General features: G+C 33.3%; 1 protein-coding gene across 2 annotated transcripts; it reads left to right on the top strand.

Annotated features, from left to right (window-relative positions):
* Positions 1–1,140: 1,140 nt before the first annotated feature.
* LOC143199814 (uncharacterized) lies at positions 1,141–14,268 on the top strand. Of its 2 annotated transcripts, XM_076409924.1 has the most exons (16): positions 1,141–1,266; positions 4,691–4,774; positions 4,836–4,919; positions 4,983–5,066; positions 5,114–5,197; positions 5,266–5,349; positions 6,673–6,756; positions 8,841–8,924; positions 8,980–9,063; positions 9,117–9,200; positions 9,251–9,334; positions 9,398–9,481; positions 9,539–9,616; positions 9,684–9,767; positions 13,331–13,414; positions 13,965–14,268. In XM_076409924.1, the coding sequence occupies exons 1-16, from the start codon at positions 1,253–1,255 to the stop codon at positions 14,083–14,085; spliced, it is 1,305 nt and encodes a 434-aa protein (XP_076266039.1). In that variant the 5' UTR covers positions 1,141–1,252; the 3' UTR covers positions 14,086–14,268. The 2 variants fall into 2 exon arrangements, with proteins under 2 accessions (XP_076266039.1, XP_076266040.1); XM_076409925.1 differs by lacking the exon at positions 4,691–4,774 and having other exon boundaries at positions 1,147–1,266.
* Positions 14,269–16,184: the final 1,916 nt, after the last annotated feature.

Raw genomic sequence — 16,184 nt, 5'->3', positions numbered from 1 at the left:
GGAATTGTTTTACTCCAAATTTAATGCGTGCAGGCCAAGGGCAGTAATGAATGAACCAAAAATACTGGATCGATTTTAATCATGTTTTCATTGAGTGACATAGGCATATATATTTTATGCCCGTGCAAAGTCGGAGCGGGCCGCTATGTTTTTATATACAATGTTCATATTTTTTCAGTAGTGTATTTAATTTAGTATCAGCATTGCACCCGTGCGAAGCCGGGGCGGGTCGCTAGTTAGTTATAATTATTACAGGTTATAGACCGGCAAACATTATTTTAGCCCTTTATTTGGATAAAATTTTCCCTCCGTAATATATCATATTGTTTTGTTTGAAAATGCTGAAAACAACAGATATTCAGGGTCCCAAATTGATTGCGGCTTTAATAGATTATTTCGAAAAGGAACGAGATAACGGAGTCCCCTTTTGCCGGTAAATTCCGTTAGAGAGGTAATTTTTATATAAATATATTTTAAAGCCTCATTTTACCAACTATGGGTTTATCTAGACTGTACCTACAGTTTAACGTGGGCTCCGAACCACGGTCCTCAGCATTAAGCCTACCGACTGGCGAGTGACCAACTTTAGAAATCATCCCAGAAGACATCCGGTCTTACTCAGCCTGGTTTACTGGCGTAACTAGGATAATTTTCCTTGTCGGATTTTACACTCTTGCCTAGAACATTCACAAATTTTAAACAATTACATAAATTTACGACCAGTAAGAGAACTGTCCCATTGCCTTTACCACTGAGCCACCAAGCCGGCTAGAGAGGTAATTATTGACGATATTAAATAATATAAGTCCCTACAATTTTTTATAGAAATATGTATTTAAAAAAATATATCTATATATGCGAGAAAAAAATATCGATATTTTTTTGTAATATATATTGATATTTTTAATATACCCTTACAACTAAATACCAATATATACCAGACCTTTCAAATTAAGTATCGATTTACAAGTTTTATTTCAAGTAATTAAGAAGGAATTAAGAAAATCGATATACCGATAAATCAGTCAAAAAAAATTTGGCCAAAAATGTTTTTAAAAAATATCGATATGATATTATATCGAAATTTTATCATCATCCCTAGCGTCGCTTTTTCTGTCACTCATATCTATAGCTAACCAATCTTACGTGGCACGTGACATTTGTTATAACCAAGCTTTTATCCTTGTTTTTTTAGGTAACACTGTGTTTGTTATTACAATTGTGGGTACAGTTTAAGAGTTTTTTAGAAAATATGGATGAGCAAAAGTAAGTATGTTTGACATTTTAAAAATTCAATCATTTAAAACATACGCTTATTATTAAACAAATTTGAGACATTCTACAAATCTTAATTGTTGTATTTTAGAGAATGCTTATTAAATAGCGATATTTAATAAGACATTTTGTTTTAAAGGTTTAATGTAGTTAGTTAAGTTATATAAACACGGACAGGTGAAGAGATTGTCAAATGGAAATATAATATTTTAGTATCTGTGTTAAAGCAATCTGGTTTGAAGAAAGTTTGTTATGAATAATGTGAATATATTATACCATACCTTGGGTTTAACTTCCACATTTTTGTTTATTATGGAAGTGAATCCATTGTGAACTTAGTTTCCAAAGAAAAGAATGTATAAAAAATGGCCCATATTTTATATACACATAATTTTAGGATTCCGAACAATCATTTCGATATTTTTATTGATTTTACAACTTGTGATACTAAACTATTACTAAAATATTCATTCGTTACACTGAACCAAAACTGGTTCAAAGACAGACTTAAATTACAGTGGGACTCTGAATATGTAGAGCTGCTTTGCAATCTAGGACAGTTAACATAATATAATTAATACTGGTGTTTAACGGATTTTCTTCATTCAATATAAATATCATTAATCAGGTATTCTGAAAAAGATTTTAGTTGATTTACTAAGTTTTCCATTATAATTTTTCCTATTTTATTTGGTAATACCAAAGCATTTTCTTTAAAAAATGGTACAAGGGATGAAAACACCCAATATTGTTCTTTTATAGGTAGGCAATTCAGTAATGTTAAAATGTTGTTCTGAAAGCTTTTAATTTGTCAACATGAATAAAATCCTTTGTTAAAATTTAGTAATTTTTTGATGTCTTTTCTATAAATACATTATAAGGTAAGCTAGTTTTATAACTACATTCATTATACATTATTCATTATCAATATTCAAAAACTGTGGATTTATAGAATAGACAAATATACCCACCAACCCTGGTGACATCTACAGATTCCATCATCTGAATCTGGCTGAATCCTACAAATTATACATTAAGTAGTGAGAAAATAATCAACAAATCAAAAACAATATTTTTTTACTTGTCCTTATTTTATTTATTAATGAAAAAACTTTAATAATTAATAAACAGTTGTGTAGCTTTTTCTTGTTGTTTCTTGCGGCTTTACCCGTAGATTACAGGCTGTGTGAAGTAGAAAAACTGAAATGACAAACTTTTCTATTTTAGATATCTTTTGTCTCACAATTTTTAATTATTTTACTTCTTTATCAAGGAATTTTTCATTCATTTTTAAATCTCTCTCAAGCCCAGGTATTGTTTGATGGTACTTAAAGTTCCTGATATTCTGTGTATGAACTATACTCGCATGTAGATGTTAGAAAAGTGAATATATTTTTACTACTATACATTCAAAGTTAAGAAGAAGACATTATGTTGTTGTTTCTAAATAAATTTCAGCATTTAATCCCAACAAGCTGTTTTCCAATAGATAAATGTAACTTTTCATAAATCTTCTTAACATACCCTTTAACTATTCGACTATAGTTACATCAAGTATGGTAAAAAATGGCTGATCAAAACAGGAAATCAATTTACTGAGTTATTGTTTGAAGTGTCTGTCAGTAGGTAGGTAAATCGTACGCACCATGAAGTTGGTCTTTTAATTCCTTCATTGTCGTAAGTACCAACATATTATTTAAAAGAATGGTTTGACATTTTCTACACTGAGTATATCTAAATTTCTATTCATATATGTAAAAATTATGAAGCTAAAGCTGTGTTACAATTTACTTATTATTTGATTTATATGCCGCATATTTATCTTTACTGTTGACAGATGACATATAATTTGAAAGCCGCAAGTATGGTTACATTATGTATATAAAAATACAGTTTGTTTTGATACCTTTTTAATTTTACTATGTAATATTATGAATATATTATATTTGATTAATAAAATATTATACTTATAATTACTAAAATTGTATGAAAGTAATAAACATGTATATAGCTAAATTTACAGAATGTTAAGAAACTTATCGGCATTCATACTATTAGATCAGAAAGATTGGCTTGGGTTCCTGAGGAGATATTGAGATTTCGAAATTGACGAAAAATATACTACAAGATTACGTATTATTATTAATTATGTATTATTTGGAGTTTAAAGGCGCCTTCGCCATTTTGTCTTGATCAAGAACCCCATGTTAAAAGCCTGAATAATTTTTTTTACTTTAAAAAGGCCTTTGTTGAGAATAATTAGTATAATCTATCCAAAGTAGCAATGGACCATGTCACCTTAATCCCACGTCAAAACGTTGCCGCATTTAACTTTAACATTTTACGCATTACAAAAATGTTATAAAATATGATTTAACATTATAGTACATATAATGCATATATTATCAAAGGAGATGAACTACTTTATGTAGAGACTTCTTATGTAGACTTCTTTATGTAGAGACATCACACTGACAGCATACGAACAACTTAGTAGTTTAATTGAGTTTTATTACTACTAACATCTTCATAAGTAGGTTTTGATTTTCTGTAAACAAACAATATATAAACAGACATGTAGTAGATAGATAATTTTATGTGTACCTGATAAAAACAATGTTGGATATGCTTTTTATTTACCCTAATACCTGTTCGTGAAGGAAGAGTAATTCTAAATTTTTCAGTAAAATGTGCGTAACAGACACCATGACGTTGATATATTCGCATTGTGGTTTATCCAGGTAACTTACTACTATTTACTTGATCAACCATTTTTGGAAAGGAGCGAGATCATTCTTTGGAAAACGATGTCTAATTTCCGTAGTAGATTTTTACCCCGGTACACTACATCTTTTACTACACTGACGCATTGTCATCAATTTTTATATTATCACTCCATAATAATTAATGTAAAACAATAAATATGCACAACGTAAAACGAAGATTTCTTGATCTAAACAAAAACCAAAACCCTCAAACAACAAAATTAAAAATGGATGCCCATAGAAAATGCTGATTTCACACAATTTGATCGACCAATCACGTTCCATGTTAGTGGCGGCACCAGGAATTTAAACTAGCCAATCACAATTTGCGATCGCAGCGCTACCGTTGATTGAACTAAACAAAACATTTCCCCAAGGTCGCCTATACCGTGAAATTTCCATTTTTTCTATGATGGGAAATTCTTTGATGCAGTAGTGTTAAGAGGTTTTAACTCTTACCTATAAATTATTGTGGCTGTATAATAAACTGTAGTTTTGAGATATACTGTAACGTTAAAACAAATAATATTTGATAACATTTTTGTTCAAAGCCAGACTGAACTAAAACTCAGAGTTGATGCGGCAACATGGCAATATAACACCTGCGGAAGCCGTGGCCACAAACAGAACTTTTCTTTTTTTTATTGCAGGATCAAAACTGAGAGGAATCCGTATTCTTGTAAAACTTGTGGGAAAGAGTTTAGCTGCATTGAGTTCATTATTAAACATGAGCAGTTAGTGATGGAATTGTGCTTCAAGGGTATATTTTTTTTTGAATACATATTTTATTTGCAGGAGTCACACAAATGATAAGCCATTTACATGTAATATATGCGGGAAAGGGTTTAATCGACGCAATAGATTAACAGTACACGAACGGTCAGTGATGCAAACAGTGGTCTGTGAGTAAATAGATTTTTTAAATAACTATTTTATATGTAGGATACATACAGGAGAAAATTTACATGTTTGTAACACATGTGGAAAGAAGTTCACTCATCGACAGGCTTTGGCCAAACATGAACGGTCAGTAATACATATGTAGAATTTTTTTTTCTTACGCATGTTTATAGGACTCATACAGGAGAGACACCATTTGAATGTCGGCTGTGTGGAAAGAAATTTTGCCGAAATGATAATAGAGTTGCTCACGAACGGTTAGTGATGGAAAGCTATTATGAGGCATCTGAAGGACATTTGTTTTAATTACTCATTTTTATTTTAGCGGTCACATGGGAGAAAAGCCTTATGAATGCAGTACATGCGGGAAGAGATTCAGCCGAGATCATCATAAAGTGATGCATGAAAGGTCAGAATGCTCAAATATATATTTATTTTATTTATTAATAGGTCGTTGTTGAATAACCTACAAATTGTTTTTGCAATAACTTAAAATTAATTAATTAATTCCACATATTGGTCATTTGATTCTATACATCTTGTCTATCTTTCATTTAATTTATGTCATCCTAAAAACTGTTTGTCCTTTGAGCAAAACCATTCATCTAGCCATTTTCTAACTTCTGCAAGATTGGCGAAGTGTTGCTCTGCAAGCGCATGTTCTATTGATGCGAAAAGTTGATAGTTGAACGGGGCAAGGTCTGGAAAGTGCGGCGGCTCGGATAATATGTCCCATCCAAGCGTTTTCAACGCTTCCTTGACTGGTTTTGCTTTATGAGAGGGTGCGTTATCATGCTTAAATATCTGTTTACCGCGCCTTCGGGCTCATTTTAAAAAATAATAAATAATAATAAAAAAAACTTCACACTCTCAACCACAACCTATACGCTCTTGGCTAGATATCTGAATGTTCTTAAAGACTGGTGATTAATTAGACGAATACATCACATTTTATCCCACTGGTTAAATTCAACGGACAGTGTACGTTGGCTTAATTATTTTTCTCACCACCTGATTAGTAATTATTTCTAAGGAGGAAAAGACTTACCTTAATGGTGATTTCCTTGTATCGATAAATATATATGCCTATAATTACCCTGAGATACACGCCTTTCCCACGGGTTTCCAAGGTTATACGATTTTCTGCAATATTTATATTATTTTATGTTTGTTTACTGCTTATTTACACCATTACATATCTTTCAAGGGGTTGAAATGTGAATGTATTCCGTTTGGCTCTTGGTCTTTACACTCTCCTTATGTCCAGTGTCCATGTCCGGTCCCAAATACGCCTGGTACCGCATTTATTGTTTACACACTCTTTTAAAACCGATATCTCAGAAATTAACTTATCCGTCATTATCAGAAAATAATGTTCTGAATTAATGCATATGTGTTCTAAGTAGTTTTGGTAGACTTGGCTCAGACACTACCTTGTAGTACGCCGACTACAGTTTATTTTATTGTTGAGTAGGTTTGATATCATTTGACTCTAAACGATCCAGCTGAGATCTGAGAGCTTAAGATTCAATGCGTTGCTTCAATAGCACTTTCTGAATCTTGAGTTCCCCATGGAAAGCTTTGCCCTTTCCAGGTAATTTAGGTTATTTTAATGCTACCTGTAATACGATGCATTTGTTAAATGTTCATAAACTAAACTAATGAGTAGATGTTGTAGAAGCTACATATGATCTGATGACCTTATTTCCTAAATAAAACATTTTAATTATAGGATACATACAGGAGAGCAGCCTTACTCATGTGATATTTGTGGAAGGAAGTTTAGTCGGCGTAATACCCTGATTAACCATCAGCGGTGAGTAATAATAGATATACTTTTTCGAGATAAATATTTCTAGTATATTTCTATAATAGGAGAAAACTAAAATGTATGGAAGAAAGTATTTTTCAAATATGTGCTTTAAGTTAGGGGTCGCTATGTTGAACTATTTCTCCAGATAAATTCTAACCTTTTCAATATTTCCCGGATTTGAAGATATTTTATGACGGTTTAGTCGCTAATTAGAAGATTTCAGAGGGATAATAACTATACTATCTCTCTTTTTCATATTATCAACAAAATAAAATTAACAAGATAGTCATTCAACAATGTTTTTTCAAAGATATGTTAATATCTTAATCTAATAGTGTGAAAGCCTGGAAAATTCAACTGGTCAACAAAAAAAATTAAAACCGTTTTCTTTGGAATGTTTTCTGTTTTTAAGATAGCTTAGTTTCGCAGGTATGTGATATGATATGTTAAAAAATTCATTGTGCTTATCTTTTATTTTAATGTATCTGTCTCTGACTGAATCATTTAGTTCACCTTAATGTATTAAATATTGTGGTCCATTTTCAAAGAAAATTTTAGGACCGAGCTATTCTGTGTTTTACTTTTTACTTTTACTCTTTTACTTTTTTTGTCTAACTTTTCCCTTTAGTAGAGATTGTAATGGTGGACAGTCTTTAGTATGAGGAAACTGTCTAGTTTATAACCATCATCCATAATAATTTTATTTTGCTCCTATCCCCTTAAATAACGTACACGTCTTTAAAAAAGTAACTTGGCGTTATTAGTTTATATTTATTATAGCACTACTTGTACGCTGTATTATATATCAGATGGTGTTACTGTGTATTAAATCGCATCAGATATATTTATAACCAACTTCATGTTGAAGCCTTCCTGACAGGGTTCACTTTTTAGTAGGTTATTTCGTCGAAGTGAGAACAATATTTTTTTCATTTCCTTGAAAATGTCTGAATTTGTACCGAGTATTCACTTTGAAGAAAAAGGCAGCTGAAGGTCATGACAACCATGCATGGCTTGATATTCGTTTTTTTTTCATGGCTAAGGAAGATTGTCTTGAAAAATTCACGTCCCTTTCGCTTTCAAACACTGCCTACGTTATTCTTCAATATCACTGACTCGACGATTGATATGTTTACTCCCCGCTGGTGGCATTTTCTTAATAGCCAAATAGACCAAGACTGAAGACACGTGAATCAAATATAACAAAACGATAATGCATTGCATTCTATAAGCAATGTAACGTTTTACAACTTTTTACTATTTTTTTTCTAGACCAAAACCAACCCAAACAACATAGTAAGTTTTCGGCCAAATTATGGAATGGATTAATCGATAACGAGTAGTAAGATTTTCTTCGATTGAGAGACGTTAACAATTCTGCTGCCGCGGCGAAGACATGATGAGCCTATGATCATTGCTGAACTTCTGGGGGGTGCTCTGTGACCAATTCGTAGCCACATATGTTATGATATTCGAGGAAAACATGTAACGACGGCATCCACCCGAAGCTTCCCAAAGCTTTTCAAATCAAAATTGTCTGTCGATAATAAGATGATAAAGAGACCATATTGTATTTTCCTCCTCATTTTTCTTTGGAAATTTTGTAAATAGGATGAGGTAAAACAGTGATGGTTCCATGATATGACCGTTATTTATTGACGCTGTAAGAATTGCAAGTGCCAAGAGAAACAGGGAGAGCAGTGTTACCTAACGAGACGTTTGGTGGGCTTATTGTGGCACGTCTGAACTGAATGATAGTCAGTGACTGAATCATCCAAAGTACCCTTCTGATATCCGAGATCAACCTCTTGGGGTTGCCATATCTTCGTTATCGTTTACTGGTCATCGTTGTTGTCACTCCGCATGTGTTCAATATCTCGTATAGTAGTTCTGGGTATTTTGTAGGCCGTTATTATAAGGTGTAAAATTCGACATGCCTCAAGGTCGCTACATAAAAAAATAAAACTAAACACAACAATACTCCAAATGTCTGAAATATCTCTCATTATTTTACAGTCTTAATGTTGGAAGCTGCAGCCCGTCGATTTTAGAGATTAGATTTTATATATAAAATTTTTTAACTGCAGGATTCACACGGGGGAGAAGCCATATTCGTGCAATATCTGCGGAATGAGTTTCAGTCAACGACAATCAGTGATTTCTCATGAACGGTCGGTGAGGTCCGCGCTAAATGTTGACTTTTTTAATTACACATTTTAATTGTAGGACACACACAGGGGAAACACCATACAAATGTAATATATGTGGGAAGATGTTCAGTCGAAAATATCACAAAGTCACCCATGAAAGGTTAGTAATTTTTGAACGGAATGGTGCTTTTTAACTACACGTTTTGATTGCAGGTCACACACGGGGGAGACGCCATACGAATGTAGTATGTGTGGCAAGAAGTTCAGTCGCAGTGATTACAAAATTACTCACGAGCGGTTAGTGTTGTATCAGTTGATTGCCTTTTAATTAAAACAAATAATTACAGAACTCATACAGGAGAGATACCATACAAGTGTAGTACTTGTGGGAGGAGGTTCAGTCGACGCAATATACTCACTAAGCATGAACGGTCAGCAATTTTAATTGTGCTCTTGAAAAGTCGGACAACGATATTTTAATTTGATTATTTCAGAACACACTCGGATGAGAGGCCATACGCATGTGAGACCTGCGGGAGGAGATTTAGGCAGCGCGAGGCCATGATTGTTCATCAACGGTTTGTGTTTCAGAAGCTACAACATTGGATGTATTTAATTACGCCTTTCAATTGTAGGATTCATACAAGAGAATTTGCATGTAGAATATGCGGAGAGAGGTTTGAGCGACGTGACGCCAAAATTATTCATGAATTGTAAGTCATACAAGTTGCGAGCAATTAATAGAATGTTTGTTTTTCTAATAACACAGTTTAAATATAGGAATCATACCGGGAAGAAACCGTGCGCGTGTGAGGTTTGTGGAAAACAGTTTAGCAGACGTGATAACTTAATTCAACATGAAAGGTACGTGATGAAAACCGAACTATTAAATAGACATTACTAGTCCTAGTCGTTTACTGAGCGATAATTAGGGTCAGTCCAAGGCGGCCATCTTATCATTCTATAAACGACTTTCTAGATATGATTGGGAATTTTAACCTACAGGTTTAAATATTACAATTTATATAATTTATAATCATCATTTGCAATCCATAATCGGCGCATTCTGTACTAAATATTACCAGAGTTGGCGGTCGGTCATAGCTGTGCCGCTCTCGGACAGAGTAGAATACTCTCCGGATTTGGCGCATGTGCATATTGAGCTCCATTTAATTTTTAAACAAGAGAATAATCCGAGTTTGGCGCATGCGTACATACAGCTTTATTTACTTACATTTTTTTATCGTGATTATTAGATTTAATGTTGGAAATAATACATTTTATTTAAAAAAGTATTGAATAAAACGAAATAATAAAAATAATTTCTATATGGCTTTCTATTTTTATAAAAACATCATATTTAAATTGATTTACACATTTGAACAATCAACAAGATCTCATACCATAAAAAAGACCAAAATCGTTTAGATCAAACCCGGCCAATATATTTAAAACCAAATGAAAAAGCCACCACTATATATGAAAGCGGTGAAATTCTTCTACAAATCTCCAAATATGATTAACTATGTTCGCTACTATTCTTGATCCACAACCTACTATTTACTAGCCTAACATGAATGGATTATCGTACTTTTGAGCTGAAAGAAATATCAGTCAATACATCATTATGTTTAAAAAACAATAATTTATTTAATAGGTCAATTGAGAAAGCCCCGGCCTACCATAGTAAAACACATTTTTTTGGCAAAAGTTTTTTTTTTCATTCAACATAATTCCCTTCAAGGGTGATACATTGATTATAGCGACTTTCCAACTTTTCGATACCATTTTTGTAGTACAATTTGCCCTTTGCTTCAAAATAGGTCTCAGTTTCGGCGATCACCTCTTCATTCGACGAAAATGTCTTCCCAGCGAGCATTCTTTTGAGATCTGAGAACAGGAAATAGTCGCTGGGGGCCAGATCTGGAGAATACGGTGGATGTGAAACGGTCTTGGTTAAGCAGGACTTTCTTTTTCTTCAAATGCGGCCAGTTTTCGGCAATTTCGTCCTTCAAACGGTTCAATAACGCTATGTAATAGTCGTTGTTGATGGTCCTTCCTTTTTCAAGGTAGTCAATGAAAATTATTCCATGCGCATCCCCAAATACAGACGCCATAATCTTGCCAGCCGACAGTTGCGTTTTTCCACGCTTTGGAGCGAGTTCATCGTGTGTGAAGTCTACTCAGATGGCTGTCGATTGGGCTTCGGAGTGAAATGATGAAGCCATGTTTCATCCATTGTTACATATCGACGCAAAACAAAATTCCGCGTTTATTTCACAAAAAACTCGGGTTTATTACGCTTGATCATCTTCAAACACTGCTCCGAATCATCAACTAGTTGTTGTTTTTGGTCAGAAGTGAGCTCGCCCGACACCCACTTTGCCCAGAGCTTTCTCATACCCAAATATTCGTGAATGATATGATATACATATTCAGTTGATATCTATAGAGTGTTTGCTATTTTATTAAATTTCAATTTACGGTCATTCAAAATCATTTTGTGGATTTTTTAAATGTTTACGTCGGTAACAACCTGTTTTGAGCGTCCACTACGTTCACCGTCTTCGGTGCTCATTTCACCACGTCTAAACTTAGCACCAAACAGGCCGGAGACTTTTCAATTGACCTGTTACTTATACTCTTATATAATAATGCATTGTATTTTCGTTGTAGTGTCGTTCATAGTTTTATATTTTGTTTATTTGATCCGGATCTACTTTTGTTAGCAAATTTAATTATTTCATAGTATCACTGTACACTGTTCTTACATATTAGCAAAAACCGTCTAATTTCTTCTTTCATCTACATCTCATCTAATAAAATTTAAATCATTACTAAAATATATTATGTTTAAAAATGTCTAATTATTACCACTTACTACAGTTTTTGCTACTATTCTTGATGGAAAACCTCATTGATGACTTGACTACTTGCAACACAAGAATCATTTTGTTCTTGTTATCATTAAATTTTGGCATATACCTATTCGTTGTCATTGAAAATGATGCCGTGTTATAAATTTGGCAGCTAATATTCTCGCTATAAATAAAATAGATCCTGTTTAAATCTGATAACTTTGAAAAATTTAACCTTACATTTTGCACTTACCCTTCTTCCATGTTTTTAAACCATTGTATGTTAAATCACCAAGAATAACAAAAATTAATTATTATTACTATAGAATTATTAATGTGACACAAAATCTAAATATTCAAGATTTTTGCCTTGTTAGACTGTACCGATCGACTCGAAGAGAATGTACCGCCATTAGAAAAGGAAGACATTATAGTTTATTCTTTTCTATGGTTTATTGCATGCAGGAGAGTGCGCATGCGCCAAATCTGGAGATGTGGAGTAACGTATTCTGGACAGAGTTAGTCTCTTATTTTAAAGATTATTTTCTATGTTTTTGTTCCATGTTTTTTTCGGAGTTGTGTCTTCCATCCAAACGGTCCATTTGGTATCAGAGATAAGTCTGTATAGAATTTGTTCCTCAACTATGCACTGATCACGTCGCATTTTAAGTGAATGGCTTCATTTAGCATTGCGTTTGAAATAACTCAAGCTTACATATATTAAACTGTAACGGTGCCGAAGCCTCAGAACAATACAGAAGGATTAACAAGATAAGTGTTCAGTAGAGGGCAGAGTTTTTATAGACTTCCCTTCTTCCATTCCCATCATTTAAAAAAACAAAAACTTCTACAGCTTGTCCAATTCAGTCTATTACTTCGGCGGTAGATGCTATGTCGTTTTTCGGTATTACTGACTATATCATTTATATTGTATAAAAAATAGCCCAATTTTTACTTTTTTTTTCTGAACAGAAAAGGTAAAAGTATAGAAGGCAATTAAGGAGAAAAATATTCATAAATTGTATGAATCAGATATCAAGAAACAATATACTAAATAAGTTTTTAAGAGAAAATCCCATACTTCATGCCAACATTCATTGCGATAATAACAGATAACTAAGCTGCCTATCTGACATTGAGAAATGACCAAATTATAAATTATTATAGAATACTATACTTATATCCAAATTATACGTATACCTTGTTACTAAAACAGTAAACGCACGTCATCTGAATTGATGACATCAAAACGTCGTAATGTTGCCGCATCAACTTTGAGTTTTAGTTCATTTTAGCTTTAACATATAACAAAATGGTAATCTCAATAAAATAATTAAAAAAAATTATGAGTTATAATTTATTTACATTATAGTACATCGAATGCATATATTATTGAAGGACTTAAACCCATTCTTGAATTGACCATGCCCTAGATCAACAGCAAAATAAATTGAATTGATTTTAATCTGTTCCTCTTAATGTAAATGAATACCCTATAAAACTTTCTACTTTATAATGTGGTATTTATACTAATCTGTGAGTAGTAATTATGCACCTTTGATTTCACAGGATTCACACAGGTGAGAAGCCATACTCGTGTGGTATATGTGGAAAAAGCTATAGCCGACGTGATACCATGTTGGCCCATGAACGGTGAGTGAACCAAATTATTTTTCTTTTTTATCGAAGAACGATTATATAGGATCTTCTAAGTGTTATGGCTCATGAAAGTGGTTACAGTCGAAAACTTGTTTTGTAACATTTGGAACACCTTTAGCTCGATAAGAAGTTTCTATATCTGGGCTAGAAAATTGACTATCCATTTCTTCGCTAATTTTTTTGAAAAATCTTGTGTGAAATGAACAACTTTTCATGCAATTGAAGATCTTTACAGGTTTATATCCCCGTGCAATATTTTGATATATGCCTTTTACCTTTCTTATCTTTACTGCCAGCCCGTTGCTATATATACTTATATGTACTTTCATCAAGTTGCTTTACAAAGAGCCAAAGTAAACTAATAGACAAAGTCATTTGTACATTCAAGTTACAGGTTTCTTTACCATGTCAGGTATTATTTAAAAGCTGGTATAAATCAGATGAAGTGTTTAGGAAGCTCATAAGAATAGAATCATTAATATAGAATAATAATTATTATAATAATAATAATATATTTTTGAATTTTTACATATTTATATTTCAGGCTTCATAAAAAAGATGCATCCTCTAGTGATCACACGAAAGAGCCTGAAGGTACAGAAGAAGTTTTGTTTTCTCCAGAAGTTATTCTTGCTTTGACTGAAATACCAGAAACTGAATCGTAATTTTACTTTAAATCTTATATAGTATTACTGTAGATTTCACTTGTTCAAGATAACTCATCTTTGGTTTAGTATAACCGGGTATGGGTAGCTTCTATTGACCAGCGTGTTAAAATTATTTTAATTTTATATATTATTTATTGGAATTTATATTTACAAATTCGAAAAATAAATGCCTAAAGTATATATTTGAATAGTGTTTTATTTTAGGATTAATTGAAGGAGTGCTTTTAGAGTTATTTTCTATTATTTAATGAAACGGGTGCATTCACCAAATTATCAGAAAATAAGGGTGGTTTATTTTCATTAGCAGAAACTATTTGTTGGATTGTGTCAGCAAAAATACTTAGAATGAAAATGGGGGAAAATTATTGACCTGGAGGAATACTGTACAACAAATATGTTACTTAGAAACACAAGCATTTATTGTTGGAAGTGAGAAAGAAGAAAAATTGTTCCAATTCTTCAATAAAACTGTCTGTTCTCTTAGTAAACTGCCTTTTTATTTGTTTGTATTGCTAGTACCAGCGATTCACAGACTGATTTCAGCTGGTCTCAGATGTAAATAATAAAGAACTCACTGTATTCGCTACTAATTCATTAAGCAACTATTTACTCTGAAGTGAATCACTGCACTGGTTTTCCTAGGTCTTATCAATTTGACCTCTCAACCGTGAATGTTTTACTCTTACATTTTCACTCGGTGCGTCCACAACGCCCGCTCGCAGATCATATTTGATTACATGGGTACATTCTTCCATTAATAGATATCTTTGGTTCTTCAGCTAGAAAAATAAGGGCCGCAAAAATGTTAAAATCAAACATCATTTGCATATGAAACATTGCAAAATTTATCGAGGAATGATTGTTGAATGACTTGATTAATTCATAAATAATTTCCGGAACGCTGGCTCAATAGGGTCAAAAATAAGGTTTTCTTGGTGATATCAGTGATTCACGAAACTGACATCAGTTAGTTCCTGGGTATGTTTCTTTAAATAAATGTAAACTGTTTCTTAATTACCCATATTAAACTTATATTTACAGTTACAATACAATGCAATATTATAAAATACCCGAACTATATTCGATCATATGGATCGATCTTATTTAACAAACTTGATTAATATCTAGTCGTGAATATAATGGGAATCTAAACTTATCGTGAATTGGTCGTGAATATAACGTGAATGATTACGAACCTTTTTTTTTCTTATTCCAAGAAGGCCAGCTAGAACCAAATGATCTTTTGCTGATTTCGTTTCGGGTTCGAGTTAGTGAAGTGTTTTGCGGGCGACAGAGACCCTGGGTTGCGACTGGGATTTCGTAGTTGGTTTACTACCGAGGTTTGTGGATGGGTAGGGATTTAATCAAGGTGTTGTCGTGTTCTAAGGCATCTATGGAGAACCTTACAATGGTCATCTTCGTGAAATTCTTCATAAACGGGATGCCTGTTACGAGATGAGTGTTGACGTTTCTCAGAGACATACCTGTACCACACCTGTGCTGTGTAGAGGCAGACTGGGCGGACTGGCATTTTGTGCAGTGTGAGCGTTTACTTTTTCTACATAGGAGTGGAAATATTAGCCTGCACACACATTGCCTTTACAAATAGCGTGCTGTATTTGAGCTGACCATTGGAATCTGCGGTCGAACTGGAGACCGAGGTATGATACTTTCTGGAGTCAGGGGATATGGACTTTATCAGTTTGGAGGCGATGGGCGAGGAACTCCTTCTTGTGGTGGAACAGAATAAAGCCTGAGTTTTACTCGGGTTTATCTGCAGTCGCTAGAATTTGTATCACGCAATCGCCTGGTTCAGTTGAATGTGTCAGGGAGATTGGGTCATTCGGTAGGCCAAGTTCGAATTAGGTTGTTTTGCTTTGAATATTATACCGTGGTACCATATTTGATGAAAATCTTTGGAAACATCTAAAAAGATGGCGCCAGTTTTTCGACCTTTTCTTAATGCCTGGTGCATTGTTGCTGCGACGCGAGTAGCTTGATGGAGGCTTGAATGTTTGGCACGCAAACCGAATTGTTCGTTCGAGATTATGTAGTGTGCGTCTGTGAAGTTGTTTAAAGCGTATAATATTGCTTTT

This window comes from Rhynchophorus ferrugineus, unplaced genomic scaffold (genome assembly GCF_030347505.1).
Source record: "Rhynchophorus ferrugineus isolate W39M unplaced genomic scaffold, kcgeb_rfMv2 rfM7, whole genome shotgun sequence".
Lineage (NCBI taxonomy): Eukaryota > Metazoa > Arthropoda > Insecta > Coleoptera > Curculionidae > Rhynchophorus > Rhynchophorus ferrugineus.
This window is presented reverse-complemented; position numbering and strand designations above follow the sequence as displayed.

Bases quoted from the DNA above. Each gene is read 5' to 3' on its own strand.
- LOC143199814 (XM_076409924.1), top strand. The intron at 4,775-4,835 runs GTTAGTGATGGA...TTTTATTTGCAG, and splicing joins TTCATTATTAAACATGAGCA to GAGTCACACAAATGATAAGC. The intron at 9,335-9,397 runs GTCAGCAATTTT...TGATTATTTCAG, and splicing joins ATACTCACTAAGCATGAACG to AACACACTCGGATGAGAGGC.